Source organism: Ipomoea nil, unplaced genomic scaffold (genome assembly GCF_001879475.1).
Source record: "Ipomoea nil cultivar Tokyo-kokei standard unplaced genomic scaffold, Asagao_1.1 scaffold3087, whole genome shotgun sequence".
Lineage (NCBI taxonomy): Eukaryota > Viridiplantae > Streptophyta > Magnoliopsida > Solanales > Convolvulaceae > Ipomoea > Ipomoea nil.
The window spans coordinates 3,901,226-3,926,131 of record NW_017619515.1 but is presented as its reverse complement, the minus strand read 5'-3'; the positions used below and the strand labels follow the sequence as shown (position 1 = coordinate 3,926,131).

The 24,906-nt window shown below is 36.6% G+C and overlaps 3 protein-coding genes across 4 annotated transcripts; 1 reads left to right on the top strand and 2 right to left on the bottom strand.

Annotated features, from left to right (window-relative positions):
* Positions 1-1,122: 1,122 nt before the first annotated feature.
* LOC109166322 (UPF0047 protein YjbQ) lies at positions 1,123-3,287 on the bottom strand. 2 transcript variants are annotated; one of them, XM_019315281.1, is made up of 8 exons: positions 3,155-3,283; positions 2,874-3,114; positions 2,726-2,786; positions 2,500-2,594; positions 2,373-2,406; positions 1,777-1,831; positions 1,656-1,698; positions 1,123-1,485 (listed from the first exon to the last, which is right to left on the bottom strand). In XM_019315281.1, the coding sequence occupies exons 2-8, from the start codon at positions 3,102-3,104 to the stop codon at positions 1,414-1,416; spliced, it is 591 nt and encodes a 196-aa protein (XP_019170826.1). In that variant the 5' UTR covers positions 3,105-3,114; positions 3,155-3,283; the 3' UTR covers positions 1,123-1,413. The 2 variants fall into 2 exon arrangements, with proteins under 2 accessions (XP_019170826.1, XP_019170827.1); XM_019315282.1 differs by lacking the exon at positions 1,123-1,485 and adding an exon at positions 1,520-1,577 and having other exon boundaries at positions 1,633-1,698; positions 3,155-3,287.
* A 536-nt stretch (positions 3,288-3,823) lies between these two features.
* Positions 3,824-8,757, bottom strand: LOC109166066. Its single transcript, XM_019314955.1, has 11 exons — positions 8,632-8,757; positions 8,238-8,292; positions 8,043-8,118; positions 7,729-7,848; positions 7,131-7,439; positions 6,597-6,982; positions 6,056-6,155; positions 5,698-5,751; positions 5,518-5,604; positions 4,695-4,823; positions 3,824-4,566 (listed from the first exon to the last, which is right to left on the bottom strand). The coding sequence occupies exons 2-11, from the start codon at positions 8,288-8,290 to the stop codon at positions 4,249-4,251; spliced, it is 1,632 nt and encodes a 543-aa protein (XP_019170500.1). The 5' UTR covers positions 8,291-8,292; positions 8,632-8,757; the 3' UTR covers positions 3,824-4,248.
* Positions 8,758-18,917: 10,160 nt separating this feature from the next.
* LOC109166386 (pyrophosphate--fructose 6-phosphate 1-phosphotransferase subunit alpha) lies at positions 18,918-24,522 on the top strand. The gene is made up of 20 exons (XM_019315366.1): positions 18,918-19,082; positions 19,411-19,583; positions 19,761-19,873; positions 20,077-20,151; positions 20,242-20,355; positions 20,448-20,515; positions 20,724-20,807; positions 21,309-21,362; positions 21,557-21,637; positions 21,738-21,831; positions 21,913-21,986; positions 22,082-22,192; positions 22,281-22,325; positions 22,433-22,489; positions 23,265-23,369; positions 23,461-23,577; positions 23,689-23,792; positions 23,957-24,122; positions 24,305-24,439; positions 24,470-24,522. The coding sequence occupies exons 1-19, from the start codon at positions 18,993-18,995 to the stop codon at positions 24,422-24,424; spliced, it is 1,845 nt and encodes a 614-aa protein (XP_019170911.1). The 5' UTR covers positions 18,918-18,992; the 3' UTR covers positions 24,425-24,439; positions 24,470-24,522.
* Positions 24,523-24,906: the final 384 nt, after the last annotated feature.

The window sequence follows — 24,906 nt, the reverse complement described above, 5'->3', positions numbered from 1 at the left end:
TCATAATCGCATAACAGAAAATTCATAATCTCACAACTGAAAATTCATAATCTCATTACAGAAAATTCATAATCTTATAACAGAAAATTCATAATCTCATGGTTCCAAAGTGAATGTATAGGCATGGTTCCAAAGTGAATGTGCAGGCATGGATTCATAATTTATGAATGTCCGTGATTTCGGACGGGAATATGTAGGCATGGTTCCAAAGTGAATGTGCATGCATGAATTCATAATTTATGAATGTCCGAAATTATAAATGTAATGAAAATTCATAATCTCATAACAGAAAATTCATAATCGCATAACAGAAAATTCATAATCTCATAACTGAAAATTCGTAATCTCATAACATAAAATTCATAATCTTATAACAGAAAATTCATAATCTCATGGTTCCAAAGTGAATGTGTAGGCATGGTTCCAAAGTGAATGTGCAGACATGGATTCATAATTTATGAATGTCCGTGATTTCGGACGGGAATGTGTAAGCATGGTTCCAAAATGAATATGCAGGCATAAATTCATAATTTATGAATGTCCGAAATCTTTGTTCACCTCAAATTAAAGTGAAACCGCAAAATGTGAAAATAAAGAAGAAAAATCACGCAATTAATTAAGAAAAAAAAAAAAAAAAAAGATAACGGTGTACTAACACCGTTGGAACCGTGTTCACCATGAATGGTGAACACGGTTCCATGGCATAACGTCCCGATCATGAAGAGGTAAATTGAAAATTTTGAATTCTTTATTTTACTTTATTTTATGAATGAACCAAATATTTAAGTATAGTTTTTTATGTATTATTTTTGTGAACCCGACAATGAAACACTATTTCTGTTTTATTTTTCCCATATTTTATTCCTTTCAAAATTTTAGTTATATTAATTATGTTATATTTGTTGAGATTTAGTTGATTTCTTGCATATTCAAAAGATTTTATTCTCATCTAATTAAGCTTATAATATACTCATCTTAAGCATTTTATAATTATTAAATAATTTAAATCCAATAATGGAATAACAAAAGTAGGCATTAGGTAAACAAGCATCGTAATTAGTATCACAATCCAATAGTGTAGAAAAAATTGTTGCGAATCTAGCTAGAATTGTGACATAAGTATAGCAGGCGCAAGCAATGTTTTATATTAACATTCTTTATTGGCTTGAGCAAATTATGTTTGCTATTCCGTGCTAGTAAGTAGCACCAAACCTTTCATAGCCCCATTGTCATATTCAGTGTTGCAACTGTCAGAGATAACAAACCTTGGAGTCAAAAGCAAATAGAGCATTAGGAGATAACAAACCCCGGAGTCCAGGCACAATATGTTGAACATAGTTAAATTATTATAGAAAATAACATTGCACACTAAGTTCGAAGCATGCTGTACTAGTGTCCTCTAGCATCTGCGCCTCATATACCATTAAGGGTGATAACTATTCTGCGTGGGGTAGCTTCATCCCGATGCTCACACAACCATATTCCCTGTGACATAAACAGGAAATAAAAATGTTTTGGCACATTAACAAGTCTTTTATATCACCTGCATACAACTTAAACTGCTGCATAATTGAAGGATTTCCTTGATGTAAGATGGACAACAACTGGACAAGACTCAAACTAGTTCAACTGGAACAGATTTTTCTTCTACTTACCTGCCAAGTTCCCATGTTTAGCTTTCCATCTGTTATTGGTATCCTACAAAAGTCAACATTGTTGTTAATGGCAATCTTAAGTAATGAGGTGTGTCATATAACTACTTGAAGATGTTCATACATGAGGCTACAGCCAAACATTGATGACTTAATGTGAGCAGGCATGTCATCGGGACCTGCAAAAGTACAACAATTCAAATATAAGAGTGTTACCATTCAAATAATGAAGGAAAATATTGCATAAAGCTAGTGTTAGATCATGTTTTGAATCCATATATTGGGAGCGCAGGTTTTCCTGCCAAAAGAGAGAGGAGAAATAAAATATATTGAGAATCAGTGGACATATCACCAAACAAAATATATCATGAATCAGTAAGAATTGCGGTTTCGAAAATTGATTGGAAGTTGGAACACATCCTACCAAGGAATATCATGGATTACAAGATTGAGCTCATATCCATTTCTTCTAATTAAGGATTTTGTGTCAATAGTCATTATAACTTGTGCAGTCAAAAGGAAGATCTAAAAGTAAGACCACAATGATAGTCAATTTTACTATGGCAACAAGCATTTAACTGCACAAAAATGGCAAAACTAGTTATTATTTAACAAAAAGAATAATAATAATAATAAAAATTATACCCTGACTCTCTGAGAAAGAATTTAGTCCACAGAATAAGAATCAGTGTGTTATTAAAGTTGTAGTGTGAAACATACCTTCCAGCGTATGTTTCCAAGGTGCAGATACTCCCTGAAAGCATGATTTGAATTGAAAACAGAATGTATGGAATGGAAGAAAAGCAGCAAATGAAATGAATGTAAGGGTTAGGGTGAAAAAACTAACCTCTGGAACAATCCTGGTCAAAAATGTTTCAGTGTCATCTCGAACGTCTGAGTCATAATTTTCATTTATGGTCAAAGAAGCACTTGTATGTTGCACTGTTGAGTTGGCAAAAGTGGATGGTGTGAGGTTGCAGTAGTTAGTATAACAACAAGTAGAGATACTGAGAGCATCAAACAGAATTTCATTTCAGGTAACAAAAGAAAGGCTAGGCTAGGGCTTGTCTTACGAAAAAGTTGAGCAAGGCCGCATTTGAATCCTGATAAATCTTGACCAATTTCTTTCAGAATCTGCGCAAAAAGGAGAGATACTGACATGAAAATACAGCAGCAGCAAAAATAACCCAGAGGAAGGAATGAATGAATATAGCTGCTTACCTTAGAGGTAACAAGGTGACATCCCCGTGTTTGAGGGGGAAGGGTTATGGTTTTCTGAGCCCACCTGGGTGCGGAAGCCATGGAAATGGGGGAGGAAGAAGAAGAAGAAGGATCGTCAATTGCTGTTGTTGTCGACTGAGAAACAACGATTCTGGTTTTGATAGGCCTAGGCCTAGCGCCAATTCTCAACTGCAAGTGCGCCGTCGATACTAGTCCGGAAGATGCCAGCATCTCTAATTTAGTCACAGTGAGATATACGGAGTATTTATTTATTTGTGTTCTTCCGTTCGGGCGAGCAGGCGGTTGGGCTAATTTAGAATAGAATAGGCCTCCTAGGCCTAACCCCAAATTTCTTGTGCTGCTATGGACTTGAGGCCTCGCTTTCGTGCCCCTGACCCTGACTAAATGTGTGGTGTGGTGGGGAAAATCAAAAAAATGGACAAAAAACAAAAAGAGTTAGATAAAAATATGACAAAATTCATTTCGCAAATGAGTTTCTTATCAATTAAAAATATTTTTTTTTTCGTAGTCAATGGAACGTAAAAGTAAGACTTGCATGTCTCGTATACCGTTATTGTTTGTGTGCGTGTGTTAAAACATAAAATATAGAGGTCTGGCCGGACCTCTTTCAACATTAACATTATTTAATACTCCCATTGTCTCATTTTATATGTCTGATTCAATTAACGAGACTTGATTGAAATTTTATTAATTTAATTTTTTATAATATTAAGTTTAGTATTAATATACAAAATTTACATACTTAGAAACTACATAAAACATACTATTAAATACGAAAAATTAAATTTAAAAATAAGTAAAAAAATACTAAAGAAAATTAAAAAAATTATTTTAACCAATAAATAGTAAGTATGACAGACAAAATAGGATCGAAGGAGTAATATATAAACACATGTGGAATACAAATACAAATTAATGATGCTGCACACTTCCTGTCCATAATAAATATCGAAACACTTTTCTTTAATTTCTTTAAGGTATATAATAATAATATAATAATAAGAAAAAGAAGAAAAAAAAAAAAGTATAATGATAAATATATACACCACCTCCAGTCCTCCACCCCAGTTCCAAATAGTAACAAAGAATAACCCAAGTAGAGTTAGATAAACAACACTCGTCTCTTAATCTCACGCACATAACCATATAACTCTTTCCCAAGAGCCAACACCTTTCTGAATCCGCTTCAGTTTTCAAGTCATGCTTCTCTCCTCTTTGCTTGTTGAATGTTGAGAGCAAGCAAAGGCTGCAGCCTGAAGTAAATCATAACACACACACACCTATCCACCATGGTGGGTGCGAGCGAATAAGAAACAATACCCAAAGCCAGATTGAGCCACATTTAGCTAGCTAGCTACTCTTCCTTGGCCAACTTCTCTGTGCAGTGGATCAAATATCTAAAGCTTGAACTTTGTGGCAACCAATCAATGTATTTCTCAGGTCTTCCCTTCACACATGACTTAACAGCCTTCTGTTGAGATTCTGAGAGGCATCCATTCATGTCTTCAACAAGCCCATCCATACTGAAAGACATATCTTTACCATAATAGCATACAATTTTGGGCACATATATCTTTGCCGTTTCCTTCTGAATGCAAACCGTAGCTTCAATAAACTCCTTTTTGGCAACTTTAAGATCTCGGAATACATTCCTTGCAGTGTACACCCGAATCTATAATTGTTTTGTTAAACCATTTTGTCATAATCACCAATTTTAACATAAACGCAAGATCTCAAATCAATTAAAATTCATAGTTTTTTTAATAATAATAATAATAATAATAAAAGGTCATCCATTACCGCTGGATCAGATGATGCCCCTAAAGAAAGTGCAAAATGAACTAGAGGTTCAGGGTACTCAATTGCATATGCATGTTTAGCACCTCCAGCCACTAGCTTTTTTCCTGGAGACAGCAGTGTTTGAAGCCACTGAAATGACACTTTATTAGAAAGCCATCCAGGTAATAAGCAACACTAAACTGAATATTATGGCAGTTGGACATGAATCTTCTTAGTAGTTAGTACACACAAGAAAAATCAATTACTAAGTCTCCTATGACATTAGACATCAACTTTGGCCTAAACTATGGGAAGAATTGATTTTTCAACACTTCTCACATTTATTCCATGATTCAACTATGGGAAGAATTTCTAACCTTTTGAATTGGCAACAAATTGCTCCACCTCACATCTTCACAAATGCATCTTAGGGTTGGTCTTTTTTTAATTTTTCTTTTTCTTTTTCTACCCGGTGGAGGCAGGAAAATGCGAGTTGGGAGATGGCCCTCCAGAATTCTAGTGATCCAATAATATTACCCTTGTCCTCCAAATCTCTCAACAGTGAATTTAAATGAATATACAACTTGCACCACTTTTTAAATGGAAGAAAACTAAGCCTTTTAGTTTATAACTTAAAGATGGAAGCTAGCGTATATGATGTTGTAAATTATAGAATTTTATTCTCTATTCAACTTATTGGCAGTCAAACAATCATAAGAAAATGGAACATTAAAAAGAAAAAAAAGGAAATATAAAGATTTTACATAATGGGGTTGTCTATGAGAATGCAAGAATTAATTCATGCAATGGAATTTCAAAAATATAACTTATTATGCGTCCGTACCGGTGCTGAATAATGTGGTCGGATACCTAAAATGGAGTTCTGTATGACATACGCATTTATGCAATGTCCACCCACGTTATAAGCTGCCTGTGAATAATTTTTGTACATTGTAAAAATCCAATATCCTGTAAACAATATAGCAAATAAAAAACAATTTTAGAAAAAGGATAGCTGTTTTACCCTTAAGATGGATGAAGTTCTCACACAATTTTGAGTTCCATAGGCTAAATAAGCCTGTTAAAGAAAGAAAAACAAAAAAGGTTTCGTAAGAACAAGAACAACCAATAAATTATATATGGGGTGTACCAGCAGTTACAGAAACAAATGGGTTGTTGCTGAGAATCAATTTCCTTTAAGGGCATATGTCAAGAGTGAAACAAGCATGCAGTCATATAAATTAACTTAATAATGGAAAATCTGGTTAATGTAGAATCGTGTACCAACATGTCCACAAGGATGAACTTTACTTCAACATGTTATTTACAGGTGAGGTTGGAAATGCTAACTGACTTATAAAATAAACTTAAGCAAATCATACATGCATCACCAAGGCATTATGAATATTGATCCAGAAGACAAGCTTCTCTTCACGCTTCAACTTCATTGGGTCAACCTTCTCAAGACTCTTAACCAGCAACCTATACAACAATAGACTTGTGAGTAGAGAATATGACAAAGTAAATCCAAATAATTACTTGCAACATTTATCCTTCAAATGTCAATGGACTCGAGATTATTTCTCTTAACAATAATGCAATGAGAAATTAAGAGAGGTGGGTTCATGTCTGACTCATATATCGGTTGACTGGTCTTTTCCCAAAGGGTCCCCAAGCACTAAAGCTCTTTACTATATCAATGAGCTAGACAGCTTTAAATATTCATCATCCTCAGTCTACCTTTGCCAAAATATTATTGGACAATATCCTTAGATACCTGTATCTACAAGAGAGTCCCTACATCCTAGTATGAATGTGTTCTGAATTCATATAGGTGTGTATGACTACAATACTATTATCATAGGAAATCAAGAGTGCTATGCTACAAGTCTAAACTATTATGTACAGGTGAATGTAGACAACCTGAAATTTTGCAGCATAGATGTAGCATAGGTGAAACTATCATCATCTAAAGAAACTTTCAGAACTTCAATCAGTGTACCATTGGCCCTCTTATCATCTTTAAAGCCTTCATATTCACACTGCTCTGTTCCTTCTTCAACTGCCACACTCCAACTGCCAGACAGGTTTCTTGGAGAAAATGTGCTTGAAGAGGACATGGATGAAGTAGAAGAAACTGAAGATCCTTTTTGAGTAACAGTGCATGGATTGGCAAGTTTGCAGTAAATAGAAGCTATACATCTGACAATCTCTTCAGACAGTCTATCAGGATAATTAATGAAGTCATCAATGCGAGAAACACCAAGGTGATCTGCAAGGCTACGATGACCAGAATCAGCATTCTTCTCCTGCAGTTGGTCATTGGAAAATTTTCATTACTTAATGAGTAACAGACACACAATTACGGAGAGAAAACAAATTAAACCAACTTAAACAACATAAAGGAATTGTTCATATATAAAATATCTACTCCATAGTGTTATTCAGCCATATTACCCTTCTAGATGATGACTTCATTGCAGATTCAAGCTGATCATCTGAACAAACCAAAGCAGATGGAGATGAACTTGTATCATATTTATCCACATAAACTTTCGACATGCCAAACTCAAAGTTGTAGTTAGGTTCATCAACTGTACTATGTAAAGGTGTGTTTATCTTGCTCTCTATATTGGCTGCATGTTTCCCCAACAAATCAGGGATATGTTGTTGAAAAGCAGCTCGGTAAAGCGAAAGAAGATAGCGTTCCATACGCATGATTTCAACTTCAAGTATTGCAATTTCTTTCATCAGTTCCATTGATGACTGCACCAAAAATGCCAGGAACTGAAGTTACACATTTATTGATATAACGATAGGAAATTCTACCATACATTTGAGTTGTGGTGCGGTGCCTCAAATTTTGTTTATTTTTGGGGATACTATTAACATTTTAGTTACGCATTTACAATGCAAATATAAATATAGTCAGATTAACTTTAGAAGCAGGAAATACTGATGTATAACCCTTGATCTTATAGAAATGCATATCCAAATTTACAAAGTGGTCAAGTGAATTTGTGTATAACATTGGAGATTTCTCAACCATTGTTACCTTGGATGTTGGAGGGTTGTTTGAAAGAATGGAAGGGGCAGAATGAAAACAGTGTGCTTCCTGAGGATGTAAACACGAAGAAGATTCATCATCGCCCAGCATTCTCTCCGCGTGGAGTTGCTGTTGTTTCAAAGGAATTGAATCATGGTTATGTAAGACAGTAGGACATAATTTGTATTTGCATAGTAGAAGAAGCAGCGAAATAAAAGCAAGCTTAATGTTTGGATGAGAAACCTCACCTCAGTCCTCATATTATACTACATACATACATGTAAAGTAAGTGGAGGGAGATTGCAGCAGAAAAGCATACTTACAGGGTTGAGATGAGGAGAGGGTTTAGGAGACATATTAAGGACATGATCCCATGAGGGCAGCTCAGTGTTAGGAGCACTGCGATTGCAATTGCAAAAAGAAAAGCACAGAAAGGGGGCATTCATCATGAAACAATAATAGCTGGCTGAATTGAAAGAAAGTAAAAGAAATTGAGCAGCGGTAATAAGAGAACTCACGAATGCAGAGCAGATGGTAGTGGAGAGGAATGGCAATCCAGAAGTGGCGGCATGACTGAAATGAATTGAATAGTATGAGCCCCAAAATTGCAGCAACAAATAATTCAAGAAGAAACCATTAATTGTGAGAATGAAAGAGTAGGAGGAGTGGATACAGAGAAAAGAATGATGAGAAATGGTAATGTAGAGAGAGTGAGTGGGTGAACCGAACCAAACCAAAGCTGCATAAAATAAAAATGGTGGTGGTGGGGAGTACGGAAACAGGGGATAATGGATTCAGGTAAGCAGCACTCTCCAAAATACATATAATAAAAGAGGCACATTACACAAAAAGGACAGCATCTGAAGGAGTAAGTGAGAGAGCAGAGGAGACAATAGCAGGTCAACCACTTACCATTGAAGTGTAGTGCGGGTAGAGCTTTACTGCAAGTAGTTGTAGTCGTCAGAGGCGGAGGGGCAAGGCAACCCAAAGCAAAGCAAAGCAAATCAAGAATGATGGACAAGAAAAGAAAAAGAGCAATAATATAATATTACTATTAGGAGTTAGGAGTAGAGTAATACTAAATGCTAATGCCTTTAATAATTACAAATAATGACGCATGATGGGAATCCTCCACTCAGCCCCTGGACAATCTCCGATACATTACAAAATACGCCACTCACCGCTATTATTGTTTCTATAATAATAAATACTAACACTCCATCTCCATTATTACCCATAATAATGTTACCTGCTAACCCCATGGCTTAGTACAGTCGATTTATCATCTGACTTAAAATGTGATAACTGGAAGTAACAGTATAGAAGTTCCAATCAAAAAAAGTCCAAGTGAAAAACTAGAGGGTTTAGATTTGAATCCTTATAACACATAAAGATTAGATCTAACTGGTAGATTAATAATAATAATAATAATAATAATAATGTTACATGCTAAAAATAACATCTTTATCATTTGAGAATTTGGGTGAGTAAATAGGGAGCAGATAGTATTAATTATTATTTTTAGTATGTAATAATTAATATATAAGTACATGCTAGCTAGAAATAATAAATGAGTATCCCTAAAAGTGTATTTCTCATTTCTCATATATATATTCAGTCAGTCAATCCAAAAAGGAGGAGGCCATTGATTGATTAGGTGATGGTGGTGGACCAGGCGGAGGTGGTATTGTTGTGCTGTGCTGTGCTAGGGTGGGATCCAAAACTTTGTATTAACGCACACTCTTATGGGGGAAAAAATCTATTTGAGAAGTTAGAACAAAATTAATTTTAACACCCATCTCATTTTTCCTGTTCTAGACCCAAATGAAACAGGAGGAGATCAAATTAAATTTGCTTTTTTAAAAAAATAAAATAAATAAATGTTGAAGTTTGCTTTCTCTTTCTGCTCATCTAAGCACACCATATTTCCGTTGGGCAATTCCTTTCAATTCGTCACCACACTTGTTTTACATACAGGTCAACCCTGCATAGGAGATTAAAATTATTAACATATACCGATACCGATTCCGATCCAACACCCCGCTGCGTCGCATTCATAACATGTCTCTCTCAGGCAACGCTCACTGTTTTAAACACGCCACAAATGCCAATGCCGGCAAATTATAATATGGACAGGGTTTATATTGAGTCTGTATCTATAGTTGACATATTTTGTACTTGCAGTTCATAGTTGTAGCTATCATATTATGTGTCAGCAATTAGCCAATTATCAAGTAAGATTTTGTATTTTGACACATTATGTATTTGCAATTTGATAGTTTTTGTATCTGTAACTATCATATTATGTGTCAACAATTATAAGTTATTTGTTTACATGTATAGAAATAGTTAACTATAAATATAAAATATGTTAACTAAAATACAGAATTTTTGTATCAAGATTCACAATGCAATATAAACATGGTCTATGGTATAACAATTGGCCAATGCCATGTCAGACCTAAAAAAAAAAAAAAATAATAATAATAATAATAATAACAACAAAATCCAGCACCTGCTATCCACTGTGATGAACAAACACGCATCTGTAATATGTTGTAAGAGGCTAGGCGTCTTTAACTTTTATTCCTTCACATACAATCTTGTCTGATTCTTCAAATTGTTGGAAAGTTTGAACCTTTTTTCATCATTTGACCCATCCAAAGATTGAGGAGCTTGATGCTGGATTAGACTTAATAATTGATTTGAGATTTTGAGATCAAGAAGCATTCCACGAACAATGGGCCATGGCCAGAAGGACAAAATTTCACTGGTGAATCCATACAACCCATCAATTCCCAGTTCCCCAAGTTTTAGCGACATTACCTATGAACACTGACAGGGCCTTCAATCACAAATTTTGTTGGGCCTCATCTTCGTTTTCTACGGTGCTAATTCTCAATTTCTCATTAAATTATTTAAATATATGTATTTACAAATTGATGGAAAATGGGAATGGGGCTAGGTTGACTTGACAAGAATGGAATAATTTTTTTTTTTTGACAAAAAGGAAAAAATCGAGTTTAGAAAACGCAGTTGGGATGAAAATCGCATTTTCCAAACTCAGATGTGCTTGATGGCCACGTCAATAACAGCCGCATTTGGGAAATGCGGCTGTAGTATAATATACGATAACCGCGTTTCTCAAATGCGGTTGTCGTATACACAAATACGCATTTGGGAAACGCGGTTGTCGTATATTATACTACAACTGTATTTCCCAAATGCGGATATGCTTCCCATTTTCCGACGGTCAAAACGCGTTTGGGAAATGCATCTTTTGAAATGCGGATATGCTTTAAAGTTATCACAATTCTGGGTTCTTCTCAAATCAAGAACACCACAAACGCAAATGTCCTCTTGAGATTTAGGGTGTCGGAGAGGGAAGAGAGGTGGGCTATGAGAGAGTCATCTGGGGACTTACTTGGGAAAGCAGAGTGGCTGGAGAGAGCCATGAATGACTTCCAGGCCTCATCTGTGTTGTGGGCAGTGAGCCAGTGAAGGAGGCTTGAAGGGCAGATTCAAGATGGGATTTTTGGGTGGCGGCGGACGGTGGGTCGGCGATTCTAAGAGAGAAGATCGACAGCTGGAGAATAACACCGCCGTGAGACGACGCCAAAAACTCTTCTACTTCGCCCTGCGCTTCTCTCAGAGAGTCAGAGAAAGGCAACTCAGAGCAGAGACGGCGATGACCTGCGCTGTGATCATTGAATTAATAATTTTTATTCCCAACCTATACACACAGCTGGAATAGCTCAGTTGGTTAGAGGAATTTTTGACTGAAATAGGAATGGGGTTAGGCTGATTGACAAGAATGGGAATGAAATTGTTTTGGCTGTGTTTTGGCCGCCAGCTTCGGCCGGAAAATCGAGAAGCATATCCGCATTTGGGAAATGCGATTATAGTATAATATACTACAACCGCGTTTCCCAAATGCGTATTTGTATATACGACAACCGCATTTGGGAAACGCGGTTGTCGTATATTATACTACAGCCGCATTTCCCAGATGCGGCTGTTATTGACGTGACCATCAAGCACACCCGAATTTGGGAAATGCAGTTTTCAGCCCAACCGCATTTCCCAAACTCGGTTTTTCCTTTTTTGTCAAAAAAAAATTCATTCCCATTCTTGTCAATCAGCCTAGCCCCATTCCTATTTCAGTAAAAAACCCAGAAATATATGTACGAAAAACCAATCCTTATACCATGGATCGTGAACTATGGACGCTAATGCATGTGTATGTATCTTATTTTATTAGTTTTTGTGTTTTGAAATTATGTAGATTAGAGTATGAATTTTGTACTTACAAATTAGTAATTGTGTCTTATGTCATAAATTTGTGTGTCTTATGCTGTGAAATTTGTGTTTGTGAATATTAGGACTCTATGTATATGAGTCTGTTTAGAACTTCTTATCCTTGTCACACTGTGACTCTCTACTTCTTATCATTGTCACACTATGACTCTCTATTCTATCTATTCACATCATCTCATCTCATTGTAATTAAGTTCAGAAAATATAATACAATCAGTTCTCATCTGGTATCAGTTAGCTAGGGTTTTGTGATTCATAAAATCAAGAAGATGCAGCGCTGCGATGACAACCTTAATTACCGTGGAGGTCAGCAACGTGGCTTCGATGATCCGTGTCAAATCTGTAAAGGTTTGGGCCACACAGGAGTCAATTGTTTTTGGCGCTATGATGATCCGTGTCAAATTTGTAAACGTTTTGGTCACATGGGAGCCAATTGTTTTTGGCGCTATGATGATCCGTGTCAAATTTGTAAACGTTTTGGTCACACGGGAGCCAATTGTTTTTGGCGCTATAATGATCCGTGTCAAATTTGCAAAAATTTCGGTCACACGGGAGTCAACTGTTTTCGGCGATATTCAGGGGCTCCGGGTTCTCAGGCTAATTTGGTGTTTCAGAATGGTTTAGTTGCTAAAACCTCGTCAAATTCTCATACTTGGGTTCCGGACACTGGAGCCACAAATCATGCAACTCCGAACATCGCTGCCCTTTCTACAACGGAGAAGTACACTGGTAATGACACTTTACGTGTCGGTGACGGTATGGGTTTATCTATTAGTCATGTTGGCCATGCCTCTTTTAATACCCCTTCTAGATCATTTACATTGTCTGATATACTTCACGTTCCGCGTTTGTCTAATTCTTTATTATCTGTTCAGAAGTTTGCATCCGATAATAAAGTCTTTTTTGAGTTTCACCCCTCCTTTTTTTGTTGTGAAAGATATCAATACCAAGGAAATACTTCTTCGGGGCAATAGTTCGGGGGGACTATACACACTTTCATTACCTAGTTCGTCTCCGTCAGCGTTTATTTCCGCTCGTGCCTCGGCTTCCACTTGGCACAACCGTCTGGGTCATCCTCATAACCGTGTTCTTAGCCATATACTTCGTTCTTGTTTGGTTAGTGGGTCTCGTGATAATATTCGTTGTCATAATTCTTTATGCAATGCGTGTCAATTAGGCAAATCTGCCCGTTTTCCCCTCCCCCGTGTTGCTTCCTCTAGTTCTCAAGTCCTAGATCTTATTTACACAGGCATTTGGGGTCCTGCACCCACTTTATCTACTCCTGGCTTCCGTTATTTTGTGATCTTTGTGGATGACTATTCCTGTTATACATGGTTCTTCCCTATGAAATTAAAGTCTGATCTTTTTGTCATCTTTGATAAATTTCGTACTCTTGTTGAACGGTCCTTTAATTGCAAAATAAAGGCCATTCAGTCTGATTTAGGTGCTGAGTACAAAAAGTTGCATTCTTTGTTTGTTCAATTAGGAATTCAACATAGACAATCCTGTGCCTATACACATGAACAGAATGGTCGTGTTGAACGAAAACATCGTCACATTGTTGAAACTGGTCTGGCTCTTCTAGCTCACGCCTCTGTCCCTTTGAAATTTTGGGATTTTGCTTTTGAGACTGCTGTCTATTTAATTAACAGAATGCCATCTTCTGTATTAAATAACTCCAGTCCTCATCTCATGTTACATAAATCCCCTCCTTCCTATCTTTTTCTTCGTGTCTTTGGGTGTTTATGCTACCCTCATCTTCGGCCATATAATCGTCATAAGATGTCATACAGGTCTTCTCCATGTGTCTTCCTAGGTTATCCTGAGTCCTTTAGGGGGTACAGATGCATGGACTTACATACTAATAAGATTTACACATGCAGGCATGTCAGATTTGATGAAGAAGTTTTCCCCTTTGCTACTAAAATTTCTTTACAGGATTTATCTACTCCGTTTTCTGGACCTTGGGCGGAATCTGTTATCAGTCACAGCACACTTATTCCTGCCGTGTCCAATGATGAGCTGCCAGAACCGCCGCTACCTGCTTCATTCGAACCAGCTGTGGATCCCGGACAGGCTGCCTCGTCGGGTGATCATGTGGAGCCTGTTGCTCGCCGGCGAGGCCGTCCACGTGGGCGGTCCATCAGGCCCAATGTTCGTACTCACTCTATGGCCACTCGCAGCAACGCAGATGCTCCTCTTTTTGCTCTAGCAGCTCAAGTGCATCCCACGGAACCCACATGTTACTCTCAAGCTGTCAAATATCCTGAGTGGCGTGAAGCCATGGACCAAGAATTCAATGCTCTCCTGCATAACCACACATGGTCTCTAGTTCCACCCACTGCAGGTATGAATATTATTGGCTGTAAATGGGTGTTTCGTACAAAGAGAAAGGCTGATGGTGCTATTGAAAGGCATAAAGCCAGGCTGGTTGCGAAAGGTTTTAATCAGGTTCCAGGTCAGGACTTCTTCGACACTTTTAGTCCAGTGGTAAAGCCTACGACTGTAAGACTCCTTCTATCTCTAGCTTTATCATCTGGGTGGTCTATCAAACAGCTAGATGTTCATAATGCTTTTCTGAATGGTAATCTGGCTGAAACAGTTTATATGAAGCAACCCCCTGGTTATATTGATGCTAACTTCCCGAATCATGTTTGTTTGTTAAAAAGATCTCTGTATGGGTTAAAACAAGCTCCCAGAGCTTGGTTTAATCGACTACATACGTTCTTACTATCGGTTGGCTTTCAAGCATCCAAGACAGATGTCTCTCTGTTTTATTACTCTAAAGACTCTGCTTTGGTTTATTTATTAGTGTACGTGGATGACATTCTTGTAATGGGAAGTGATCAGGGTATTATGTCTCAGCTCTTGTCCAAACTATCTGCTACATTCAAAATCAGAGATCTTAGTGAACCAAATTTTTTTCTGGGTATTGAAACAGTTAAGAGTGACAATAGGATTATTTTATCTCAACAACGGTATATGAATGATATTTTAAAACGGGCTGGAATGTCTGAATGCAAACCCCTTTCTACACCTATCTCTGTCTCGAAAACTGTCCCCTTCAATTCAGATCTATATGATGATCCCACACAGTACAGGAGTCTAGCTGGAGCACTGCAATATCTCACTGTCACACGACCTGACCTATCCTTTGCAGTTAATCAGTTATGCCAGCATATGCATGCTCCCACCATATCACACTGGGAGCAGCTCAAACGGGTACTCAGGTATGTTAAGGGAACAGTTGATCATGGTTTACGCATACGACGGTGCTCATCTAGAGACATTCATGCTTTCTCTGATTCTGATTGGGCTGGTTGTCCTGACGATCGAAAATCCACGAGTGGTTTTGCTGTTTTCTTGGGGAGTAATCTTATATCATGGGTTTGCAAGAAACAGAGAACAGTTGCCAGGTCATCCACTGAGGCTGAATACAAAGCTCTTGCAAATGTTTGTGCTGAGGTTCTATGGATTATGTCATTATTGCGTGAGATACAGATTCCGGGTATTTCCATTCCAAAATTATGGTGTGATAATCTAGGAGCTACATATATGAGTGCCAATCCAATCTTTCATGCCCGCACCAAGCATGTGGAGATTGATTATCATTTTGTTCGTGATCGAGTAGCTTCGGGCGATATCCAAGTCAACTTCATATCCACAAAGGATCAACTTGCTGATATCTTCACCAAAGCTCTGCCTGGACCTAGATTTTCTTCCTTAAGGGACAAGCTACAGGTTACTAGTATACACTGTGCTTGAGGGGGAGTATTAGGACTCTATGTATATGAGTCTGTTTAGAACTTCTTATTCTTGTCACACTGTGACTCTCTACTTCTTATCATTGTCACACTATGACTCTCTATTCTATATATTCACATCATCTCATCTCATTGTAATTAAGTTCAGAAAATATAATACAATCAGTTCTCATCGTGAACACATACCTAAATCAATTTTGAAAAATGAATAAATATATAACATATGTATGTATCTTGTGTTGTGATTTGTTGTATTTTATGTTATGAAACTCTGTACCTTAATTATAAGTATGAATTATGTACCAATCTAGGGTCCATAATGGTATGTGGACTTTGGTCTATGATATAAATTAAGCTCTCGGCTCGTGGACTTTTCTATTTTTGGTAAGATTCTATGATCATGTTTTTCCGTTCTTTTCTTGGGTGGTCATGAAAGCCGTGTCGGGTTTCGCCAGACGCTGCAGCGGGGGCTGAGTGCAAATTATGCTGTGCAACCGTGTGCACCATACATGGTGCACACGGTTGCAAAAACGACATCGTTTTGACTAAAAACGCGCGTCCCACTTAAAAAAAATTCATGTTCGATTCCCGACAATAACATTTTTTTTTTTTTGCATAATTTGAATTATATATTCACAAATTTATAACTATATATCCACAGTGAATGAATAACAAAAAATCCAGAATGAATGAACTAAATATCCACAATGAATGAACTAAACATCCACAATGAATGAACTAAATATCCATAAATTTATAACTATATATTCACAAATTCGTAACTATATATCTACAAATTCATAACTATATATCCACACTAATGCTGTTGAGGAAAATTAAAACTGATTTTTTTTTTTTTAAATGAAACACGCATTTTTAGTCAAAAGACGTCTGTTTGTAACCGTGGGTGCACACAGTTACATAGCATAACTATTGGGGGCTGAGGACGGCGAGGGAACAACTCACCACTCCAACAAGAAAGTGAAGATATTAAAGCGTTCCTTTGCTGAGACAGCCGCAACGCCACTGTGCCTTGGGGATCTGCCCAAAGATCTCTTCTCAGAGCTTGTCAGACCTGGATCGGAGAAACACCCTTATCATTAAGTATCTAGAAAAAATTATTGCTTTTCCCTTGTTTAGATAGAAAATAATGAAAATTTGCAATTTGAAGGGAAGAATGGATGATATAGGTGTGGGGTACTTCGTAGCAAGATTCGAACTTGCTTCAGACTATATGCATGTCCTCATTGATGGACCTTAGAAGCTTTTCGACAATTATGTCGTTGCACAACGCTGGGACCCATACTTCAACCCGTTAGCAACAAAGCTCAATAAGATAGTAGTGTAGGTGTGTCTATCAGGGCTCCCTATTGAATATTTTAGAGAAACTATTGTGAATCTCATTCTAGAAAATGTGGGTACCCCATTGAAACTAGATAGAACCACGACAAGAGTTACGTTGAACATGGGCGATTTGCACAGGTCGCTGTTGAAATCGACCTTTCCAAACCGTTGGTTGGTAAGGTTTGGATTCAGAGTAGGTTGCAACACGTTGAGTTCGAAGGAATCCACGTCATATATATGCTTTGCATGTGTTGAGGTTGGCCATCGCATGAATCATTATCCTAAGGAGAACAGTAATGCCAAGCCTGACATGCCAAACATGCATGGAAGAAGATAATGGCGGGGGAGGGTCAAAGACTGAGATGTGAAGGAATTACAATTTGTTGATAAAAATGAGAAACTTTGAAAAGTAAACAAGATTAGGAAAAGAGCATTTCGGACATATGCATTTGAGTTTTTTTTTTTTTTTTTTTTTTTTTTCAAAAATTAACCACAAATGTAAGTGAGATCGACTTGCGCAGTTTTCACTTGGACGCTCATCAGCGAGGTGAAAGAACACAAAATTCCGATGAAGCCAAGCAAAATGAACAAACTCATATCTTCGATCGACTATGCTCGTGTACACGATGCAGGCGCTAGCTCTTCCAATCAGGGACGACATCAACAATGTCTACAGAGAGTTCCTTTGGGGGGGATATAATGATGATAAGAGGAAAGTTTACCTGGTCAACTGAGGAAGTCTGCTCATAGCGGGTGGATTATGTCTTAGAAAAGCTAGGGACTTTTAAGTTGCGATTCAGCACATTAAAATCGATGATAAACTTACACTGAATTATTAGTAAAAGACTAAGGCCCTGTTTGGATAGACCAATTTTTTGGCTTATTTGACAACTATTAATTGTTTGATTTAATTAAAATATCAATATAAATGTTTGGCTAATTGGCTTTTTGCAACTCCAAAAGGCTAAAATTGAAAAAGCTACCCAAGCAACTTTTTCAATTAGCTTTTTGAGAAAAGAAATTATACCAAACAGCTAACAACTAATTTACCAAACACTTTTTTACAATCAGCTAATGTTATCAACTATTTATACCCTCTAATTAACACAATCAGCAAACAACTAACAGCTATCAGCTAACAGCCATTTTACCAAACATGGCCTAAGGCCCTATTTGATAAATGATAGGGTTAGCTGATTGGGTTAGAGAGCATGACTAGTTGATAACAGATTTTGAAAATGTGTTTGGTAAATTAGCTGTTAGTTGATAGTTGTTTGGTATAATTTCTTTTCTTAAAAGCTAATTTAAAAAGTTTTTTTTGAACAATTTTTTGAATTTTAACATTTTAGAGTTACAGAAAGTTAATTAATCAAACACTTATATTAATTTTTTAACCAAATCAAACATCTAATATTGATTAAATAAGTTAAAATTAATTAATAAGCTAACTATTTACCAAATCAAAATGTAAATAGTTATCATTTTATTAAATTAAATAAGAAAATATGTGCTTTCGAGCTGCCGAATCCTCATCAAAATGTTTATTTTTCGTATAGCAGAAATGAGAGTGCATGATAATTGTTTAAGCACAGGAGTACATGACATACTTAAGCCGCGGACATAGTACACTGTATAAAATGTGTGAAGAAATCTCAAGGGGATAAAAGAGCGGCGCAAAACTAGTGGCGTGGCGTGGCGTCTGGTAGCCGCATCCCGTTTTCCCCTAATCCTACATACTAACCACTCACTACTCACTTACTCAGTTGTATATATAAAAACTACTTTGATATTATATTCCTTCCTACCAAAGACGAGAGTTGAGTTGATACAAACTTCCGCGACAAAGGAATGGATTCGGACTTGGGAATAGCGAGAGAGCTATCCCATCTCCAAAAGCTTCGATCTCTGTACCAACCCGAGCTACCTCCATGCCTTCAAGTATCGTCTCTCTCTCTTAAGCTTTCTGGCGTTACTGTGTTTACTTATAATAATCCGATATGATAGATATTATTATTCTTGCGTCTTCGTCCCTAAAGCATCCATTTATTCAATTCGCTTTGCTTCACTCTTCAGCTGAAGCTTGTGATCATTCCAACACGATACGCTTTATTTCCTGATATCTTTCTACTTTTGTATTTTTTTAATCTGTGCAGTTAACAGTGGTGCCTGAAATTAGACCTTATTTTTCATGAAATTCACTCTTGTTGCTATTTTAACATTCCCCGTTTGATCATTGACTCTTCTCGATCTATTGTTATTTCAACAGGGCACTACTGTTCGTGTGGAGTTCGGCGATGCAACTACTTCAGCTGATCCCTCATGTGCCCATATAATAAGTCGGTCCTTTCCTCGCACTTATGGTCAGCCTTTAGCTCATTTTCTCAGGGCAACTGCCAACGTCCAAGATGCTCACATAATTACCGATCATCCATCAATTAGGTATTTATTTTATTATATCATATCATATCATATTATGCAATCATGCTGTCTTAGTTTACATTCAAAGTCGGTATCACACGTTGCATCTCAAATTCTCAATAACAGTGTTGCAATATCTTGCCTGGTTCCTTTATAGTCACATGCTGCTAACTTCTATTACATATTTTTTCCCTTCAGGGTGGGGATTGTTTTCTGTGGTAGACAATCTCCCGGAGGACATAATGTCATATGGGGACTTCTTGACGCTCTCAACATTCATAATCCTGATAGCATTTTACTTGGATTTTTGGGTAAGTAGTGGTATTTGCTCGAGTTTCCCCCAACTGCTTTTTTATCTATTTCAATTTGTTCAGTTTAATTGAGATGATTAATTTTTCTGCTCAATTTCTTGATGATCATCTTCCATTGAAATTATGATTTGGTTCTCTCGGAGATTGCATTTACCACTCCTGTTGGAAACCGGTGTTGTTGAACTCATTACATATGTCTTCAGGTGGTTCTGAAGGTTTATTTGCACAGAAAACTCTCCAAATTACAGATGATGTTCTTGCAACATATAAAAACCAAGGTAAGTTGGCTAAGTTTTCAGAAAGTGATAATTTTAATTAGATTGTGTTATGTTTTGACTTACACCACTGTGGAATATTATCTAATCAAGGTGGTTATGATATGCTGGGAAGAACTAAAGATCAAATTAGAACAACTGAGCAAGTTAATGCGGCATTGGCTGCGTGCAAAGCTTTGAAGTTGGATGGCCTCATAATTGTTGGGGGTACTAATACTACTTATTCTCATGGTCGTTATGGAAATTATATTTTAAAAAAATGTTTCCATTTCTCTGATATACCCATTTTTTTTTGGTAGGAGTAACATCAAACAGTGATGCAGCTTATCTGGCAGAAACTTTTGCTCAAGCTAAATGTCCAACAAAAGTATGCATTGCTGGGGGGAACTCTGAGAAATTAACTTGGCAGCTTTAATATGTTGTTTTGCAAATAGATTATAAACCTCTTTTCTTATCTTGCCTCATTATACTCAATATCTCATCTTATTTCTTCTTTCTTTTTCCAGAACCAAGTTTCATCTGGCTTATCTTCTTGATGTGTGAATGTAATAAGAATTTATATCCATTTTCTACAGGTTGTTGGTGTTCCTGTCACATTAAATGGAGATTTAAAGAACCAGTTTGTTGAAACAAATGTTGGTTTTGACACAATATGTAAGGTATGTATTAACCACTAGTTTTTTCAATTCAAGAGAATTTATTTTGGAGCTAATTTTCACAGAGATGATGATACCTATCTGAATCTACTTTTGAAAACCTTATTTCCTTGAAAACATGTTGCATTATGATTTTTTTGAGGGGTTTATTTTTCCCTCTTTTGGTTTCATTTTCTGACTGCTTAATATGATATGTTGTGTTGACATTCATAGATGCATTTCCTGTCAGTTTACTTGAACTTTAAGTGCTATTAAGTGTCTGCCTTTTCTTTTTTGGGTGGGTGGACATATGGTGCTGCCCTTGAGTTCATATTGAGTAGAAATAGTTATACCTTGCAGGTGGGTTATGCCTTTTTATTTTTTATGCCCTCTGTTTTAAAACTGAAAAAAAAAATAAAAATTGGCAAAGCTTTTGTTTCCTCTTTGTTGTCCTTTAGAGCATTTTGAAATAAATAACTTGTGGAGAGAAACTAAATGAACTCTGTTTTCAATTGATCTTTTCAGGTTAATTCCCAGCTCATCAGCAATGTCTGCACTGATGCACTCTCAGCAGAGAAGGTATGACTGCATTTATTTTACATGCTCAAGTCTAGTCTTAATGTTTTTTTTTTTTTTTGGAAGCTGTATAACTATGCTTTTGAGACAGTCTTCTTGAGATTATTATAGAGTATATGTTTCTCAGAAATATGAGTATATAGAGTATATGTTTCTTATATTTACTTATTTCTTGTCATACTGTTTCTCATCTGCAGTATTACTATTTCATCAGACTGATGGGCCGAAAGACATCACATGTTGCCTTGGAATGCACCTTGCAGTCTCACCCAAATATGGTTCTGAGTTTCACATATTTCTGAAGCTTGGATTAAACAGCTTTAGCATATGCTGCTTTTTCAAGTTTTCTCTCTAAAAAATTCCTAAATGTTTTGACAGGTTATTCTTGCTGAGGAAGTAGCTGCGTCAAAACTTACACTTTTTGACATCACGAAACAAGTTTGCGATGCAGTGCAAGCCAGGGCTGAACAGGGTATGGACTTCTGAATTTTGTTTAATCTGTCTTTATGATGATTATTAGTTATATACTGTCTGACTTTGCTTTGGGGTCCAGACAAGTACCATGGTGTTATCCTGTTGCCTGAGGGGCTTATAGAAAGCATTCCTGAAATATATGCTCTATTAAAGGTAGATTTGAAATTGAACCTTCTTGATTAGTTGTTGACTGCCATTTTAACCTTAGTTAGCCACAAGCATATTTAATAATATATTCTATGCTCCAGGAAATTCATGTTTTGCTCAGGGAAGGTGTTTCTGCTAATAACATTTCCTCCCAACTGTCACCATGGGCATCTGCCCTGTTTGAATTTCTGCCGCCCTTTATAAGAAGGGAGGTTAGTTTTATGCTTCTTAAATCAATTATAGTGATTTAGCTTATCACCTATTGTAGCTCTTAAGCTGAAAATATTTGCAATCTTGCAGCTTCTTCTGTATCCAGAATCAGATGACTCTGCCCAACTATCTCAGGTAATTAAAGTTTTCTAGTTCTTTTAAGATCTGTAAGATGAAACTTTGGAATATCTTGCATGTGAATATGTGGCGCAGTGGCAATGATTCTTTTGCTTCGTTTACAGATTGAGACAGAGAAACTTCTAGCTTTTCTTGTAGAAACAGAGATGAACAAGCGGCTGGTATGAAAACTCTCCTGCTACATTATGCAAAGTCCTACATAATACTTCTATTTCGTTTTGAAAGTTTAGGAGATTTGGTTATGAAGTGTGTGTGTGTGTGGGTTTTGGGGTGGAATTCCTTTTACTACAATGGCTCTTTCTACAAATGGGGATATTTTGATCATATCAAATTGGGTTAGGAAAAGAAGAAAAAAAGTTGCATGTGACAAAAATGCCTACATATTTTCTTTTTTAGCATTTAGCAAAAAGGCATTGAAGAAACTCCCGTATGTGTGTGTGCGTACAACATTTGTTTTAAAATAGTTTTGACGTTTGCTTCCGTCTGCATTCATTTATCTCTTTTTGAGGCATAATGAGGAATTTAAATCTGTTATATTTTCCATGAACACTTGAAATTGTACCAAATTCTTACATGCCAGGTTTATCGTTCCCATGACTTAAAATCATAGTCTTTAGTTTATGTAAATGTGTGCTAAAATTTTTACTTGTTCAAAGCTCACTGCGTACAAGTTCATCTGTGGAGCCCATTTTGGGTTGGTGTACTTAGCTTTACCTTTATTGAATGTGCTCCTAATGAGGATACTCTTGCTCTTAAATTTTACTCCGTATTATTTAGGTTAACATTCTCTTTTGTTCTTTAAGGTTACATCTTTTCTTTTTTGTTTTAATGTTTACATTTGATTGGAATTTAAAACAAATTTATATACATTTCAGTTTACATGGGTTAGAAGTATACACAATTTGATGTGCCTTGTTATTTTAATGGTTTCTGCAGAAAGAGGGAACTTACAAGGGAAAGAAATTCAATGCTATTTGTCATTTCTTTGGTTATCAAGCTCGTGGATCATTGCCATCAAAATTTGATTGTGACTATGCCTATGTGAGCTTTTCTCCATTAATTCAGTTCATTGCTCTTAGTATGCATTTATGAAATATTTGCACATAACAAAATATCTCCACTGTTCCTTCAGGTTCTTGGTCATGTCTGTTACCATGTATTGGCTGCAGGGCTGAATGGTTACATGGCAACATTAACTAATCTAAAGAATCCTGTGAACAAGTGGCGTTGCGGTGCTGCTCCTATAAGTGTAAGTTTGTTGCAAGATTTTGGGGGCAAATCAGGACATTTTGGTTTATTGATTTCTCTCATATTTGAACTTACAGTGTATAAGAAGGTGTTTTTGAGTTTTGGAATGCAGGCTATGATGACTGTGAGGCGTTTTGGTCATGGTCCTGGTGCTGAATCAATTGGGAAACCTGCTCTTCATCCTGCAGCTGTGGATTTGAAAGGCAAAGCATATGAGTATGTTATTTCCTTTTTGAGTTTACTTCAATTCTTCCACTGGCCTATTAGCATCCCCATGGGTTGCTAATATTTATTTATCGCTTGTTACAATTGCAAGATATATGGAACTGAAATTAGAACATTATATTGTGGTTGAGAATTGAGAATTGGATGGCATGCAGGGTGCTGAGACAGAATGCTGGAAAATTCTTGATGGATGACGTGTATAGAAATCCAGGACCTCTTCAGTTTGATGGTCCAGGTGCAGATACAAAGGCTGTAAGCCTTTGTGTGGAGGACCAGGATTACATGGGTCGTATCAAACAATTGCAAGAATATCTTGAGAAGGTGAAGCTAGGAAGCTAAGGGCTTTACTTACATGGTTGTTAATATTATATCATTCAGGAAATATAAAAATATATTTGAGGGAGGGAGAAGTTGTTAATTTACTTCAATTCTGTTTCTGTTGCTACAAAACTTCATCTTCTTCGTCTTATATACTCTTTTCCTTTAATATATTTTATTTCCAGGTGCGTACAATCGTAAAACCAGGGTGCTCGCAAGATGTGCTGAAAGCTGCTTTAAGTGCCATGTCCTCTGTAACCGAGATTCTATCTGTCCTGTCTAGCAGTAGGAATGCACCCTTCTGATTTCTGCATGAGAGAGAGAGAATTATCATTATCATTATCATTCTCATTCTCATGCATGTACAGAGTTCCTCCTGGCACCATCACTATTAAATTAGATTGTGATTTTAATACTGTTTCTACTTTTGGCACCGGATCAGAAGTTGATAGATATATAGGCCCAGTTTGGTAAAATAGTTAGTCTATTCCTCAATTTTAACTTATTTTATCACTATTAGATGTTTGACTTGGTTAAATAATTCATATAAGTGTTTGATTAATTAGCTTTTTATAACAACTTAGGGGGTGTTTGGTTGGATGGAAAACATTTTCCATGGAAAATATTTTTTTAAAAGTGAAGGAAAATGTTGTTTTATGTTGTTTGGTTGGATGGAAAACATTTTCCATTGGAAAATGGATTCCTCAAACTTGAGGAAAATAAATTCTTTGTAAAGGGGTGGGATTTTGTTTTCCATATGAATTGGGAAGAAAAATAATATGAGTGT